This window comes from Schistocerca serialis, chromosome 3, assembly GCF_023864345.2.
Source record: "Schistocerca serialis cubense isolate TAMUIC-IGC-003099 chromosome 3, iqSchSeri2.2, whole genome shotgun sequence".
NCBI lineage: Eukaryota > Metazoa > Arthropoda > Insecta > Orthoptera > Acrididae > Schistocerca > Schistocerca serialis.
The window spans coordinates 198,948,271-198,951,396 of NC_064640.1; the positions used below are offsets into that span (position 1 = coordinate 198,948,271).

At 50.4% G+C, this 3,126-nt stretch overlaps 1 protein-coding gene across 1 annotated transcript; it reads left to right on the forward strand.

The window, feature by feature from the left end:
* Positions 1 to 1,889: 1,889 nt before the first annotated feature.
* LOC126470742 (atherin-like) lies at positions 1,890 to 2,843 on the forward strand. The gene has a single exon (XM_050098747.1). The coding sequence runs from the start codon at positions 1,890 to 1,892 to the stop codon at positions 2,841 to 2,843; it is 954 nt and encodes a 317-aa protein (XP_049954704.1).
* The last annotated feature ends 283 nt before the right edge of the window (positions 2,844 to 3,126 follow it).

Genomic DNA, 3,126 nt, shown 5'->3' on the forward strand with positions numbered 1-3,126 from the left:
GGCCATTGAAGAAAGACATGACGGCAGAAGCAATGATCATGATCTTGGAGAGGTTGTCTGGAGCAGACGTGAGTTGCTCCATTGTTGATTTGAATGCGGAAATGATTTTAGGCAAGTTGAAGTTGCTCAGAAGGCGAGCAATGTTGTGAGTCTGGTAGAGCATTGCCACTCCTCCTTGTGAGCTGGGGGTGTCACTCAGTGGTAGATTCCAGGCTGTCTGAGGTATCTCAGAGACCTGCTGTATAGTTTCCACAGTGGTGGCAGTGGTGGTAGTGGAGGTAGCGGCAGGTTTCTTTGCTGTTGCTCCTCAATTTTGTCTTAGTCTGCGATAATTTTGAGTGTGCAGAGTGGGTGCTGGGTTTGATGCAGCTGCCACTGTCACATTGTTCCTGGATCTCATGGCGTTTGGCTGGATGTTTCCCCTTGCAGTTTGCACACATAGGATCTTGTTTCTCTGTTTTTAGACGGAGGTTGGTGAAGTGGTTTCCACCGCACTTTACACAATGTTGCTCGACGTTACAGTTGCGAGGGTTATGATTAAATCTCTGGCACATATAACAATGAGATGGGCTGTCGTGTCTTTTGTAGGCTTCGATGTGGACCTTATGACAGACTAAGTTGGTTACTTCGTAGACATCATTGAAGTTCTCGCTTCAGACGATGCTGGCTATGAACTTGGGGCTTTTGTAGCCGTCTGGTTCGCGGTTCTTTATCCTACCTACTAGTTGCACATAGTATCCTAGCCTAACGAGATCCTGTTTGATGTCAGCTTCCTCCACGAATGGTGGAAACTTTTTGATGACGACTTTCACGATCTTTTTGAGATCGCTGTAGTAGTTATAGTACTGAATTCCCTGACCTCTAAGGGATCTTATGACATAGTCAAAGTACCTGGAATTTGACTGTGTCGCCCCTGTAAATAGCTAGTATTTTGCCTTTTATGCCTGATTTCAGCTCTTTCAGGAGTTATAGGCAACCCTTCGTCTGGTAACTAACGATGGTGGCTATTACTCTTGTAGGGAAGCAGCCTACTCACGCTGTAATAAATTCACATCAGTTTCCATTGTGTGCGAGCCAGTCTGCTGTAACCAGCTCTGACGTCATAAATGTTGCGCAATACTGTAAAAATCAAGCAAATGAACTAAAACTTTTCTAGCATGTCAGAAATAATACTAAATTAATGTGTGTTAAATATCAGTTCGATAACTTCAGCCATTTTCGAAATTTGGACGTTTTTCTGAAAAAATCATTGGCGCAACAGAAAAGAGCTAGAGACTTCAAAATTTATATTTAGATTGATCTTTCATAATGATTTAATAATAACAGTACTTTGGATTTCACAAATTAAGATTTTAGTGGAAATTCATGATTTTCTGGTTTTCATCTCAAAACTGAAGGAAGCAAGATAGATTAAGTAGGCTAATAAATAAGGCTAGGATGTTTAGATTTAAATAGGTTGGAGGTCTGCTATGACGATGAAGATGTGTAAAGTTTCTTTTGAATACCTATAAAATTATAGCGATAGCGGATCTCAAAAGGGCCAGTTCAGAGCTCATCTACTGCGTGCAGTGTAATTTAATTAATTCTCTCGCCCAAAATATTTAACTTAGCCACGTCAAAATTTTATTATCAATACTTACCTGCGTGCTGAATGCACGTTTAAATTAAGAGCTTCATCGGCCATCAGCAAAAGAAGCTATAAATTATTATGTAACTTGAAGTGGTGCGTTACTAGCCCAGCGGCTAGTCGAGAGAGCCGGAAAGATCAGGCGTTCCCTTCGCCGTCCGCACCGCGGCTTTATATATAAGAACACTGCGCGAGGAAGCAAGGCCCCTCATTCCGCTGCTCGACTCGCTGCGACTCAGATCGTCTCTGCTCACGCAACGCCATGGCTGGGAAGCAGATTGTCGCCGCATTGGCAACTCTCATTAACGCGATGGGGTTCACCGGCGGCCGCCAATGGCAGCCAAGGCGCAAGCGAACGCAGCGGGACAGGACGATGCTCCAATGCTACAACTGCCAGCGGCTGGGGCACACCGCGCGCGGGTGTAAGAACGCCGTCGCGTGCTTGAAGTGCGCGGCGGCTCACGACACCCGCAGCTGCACGAAGCCTCGTGGGGTAGCCTGCGTCTGCGCGAACTGCGGCGGACCGCATGCCGCCAACTCGCGTAGCTGCGGCTACCTCCGCGAGTCACGCCGTCTACCCGCCGCACCACGCCCTGCGGCGACGTCAGGCGCCTCGACGGCTGCCCCGCCCCCCCGCTTCGGCGAGGGGTGCGAGCCGCGCCGACTTGAGGCCACCACCGACAAAGCTATGGCCGGCTTCCAAGCCGCCTTCGCGGCCGAAAGGGCCGCACTGATGGACGAGCTCACAGCTGTGCAAGGCCAGCTCCAGCAGCTACGCGACGAGCTGCGGGCCATCAAGAAGCAGCCGCCAGATCGCGCCGCCACCCCCGCCGTGAGTCGTCCGATGGGGGTAGACGCGGCCACGCAAACCACCGCTCCTCCTGCAACAGTTCAGGAGGTGGCGCCCATGGAGACAGAGGAGGTGCCGCCGAGGCTGCCCCCCTCCAAGGTGGCAGCCACAAGCAAGGGAACTACCGCGCCTCCTGACTGCTCGCAAGCCGAGCAACCAAAGAAGAAGAGGAAGGTGCGGCTACCATTCCCAAGAGTGGACGATGTGCAGGAAATCCTCAAGTACACTGCCTCATCACTGAAGAGCGGGTCGTACCCCCAATCACATCTCCCATACCCCTACACCCCACCCGGCCAGTCTAAGCCTCCCCTCCCCCATCAACCGCTCGACCTACGGACATATAGATGGCGTACCATACTAGCGTAAGCAGCCATGGACGAAGAGTTATACATCATCAACTCTTACCCAATATTTACGCCCCCCCCAATGGGACATCCTGGTCGACGTCGTAGAATCGTGGGCGTGGGAAGAGGCCCGGTCGGGTAGGAGAGAGAAGAAGCTTCCCGTTGACATATTTGTCAGGAAAAAATTGAAATCACTGGCCCAAGTCCAGAAATGAACACACACTGGGCAATCATCAGGCGTAGCGGAGACTCACCATAACCACCGGCCAGTCACTTTGGCCTTTCGTTTTCCCTTTCTCTCACTG

Bases quoted from the DNA above. Each gene is read 5' to 3' on its own strand.
- LOC126470742 (XM_050098747.1), top strand. From the start codon at position 1,890: ATGGCTGGGAAGCAGATTGTCGCCGCATTGGCAACTCTCATTAACGCG.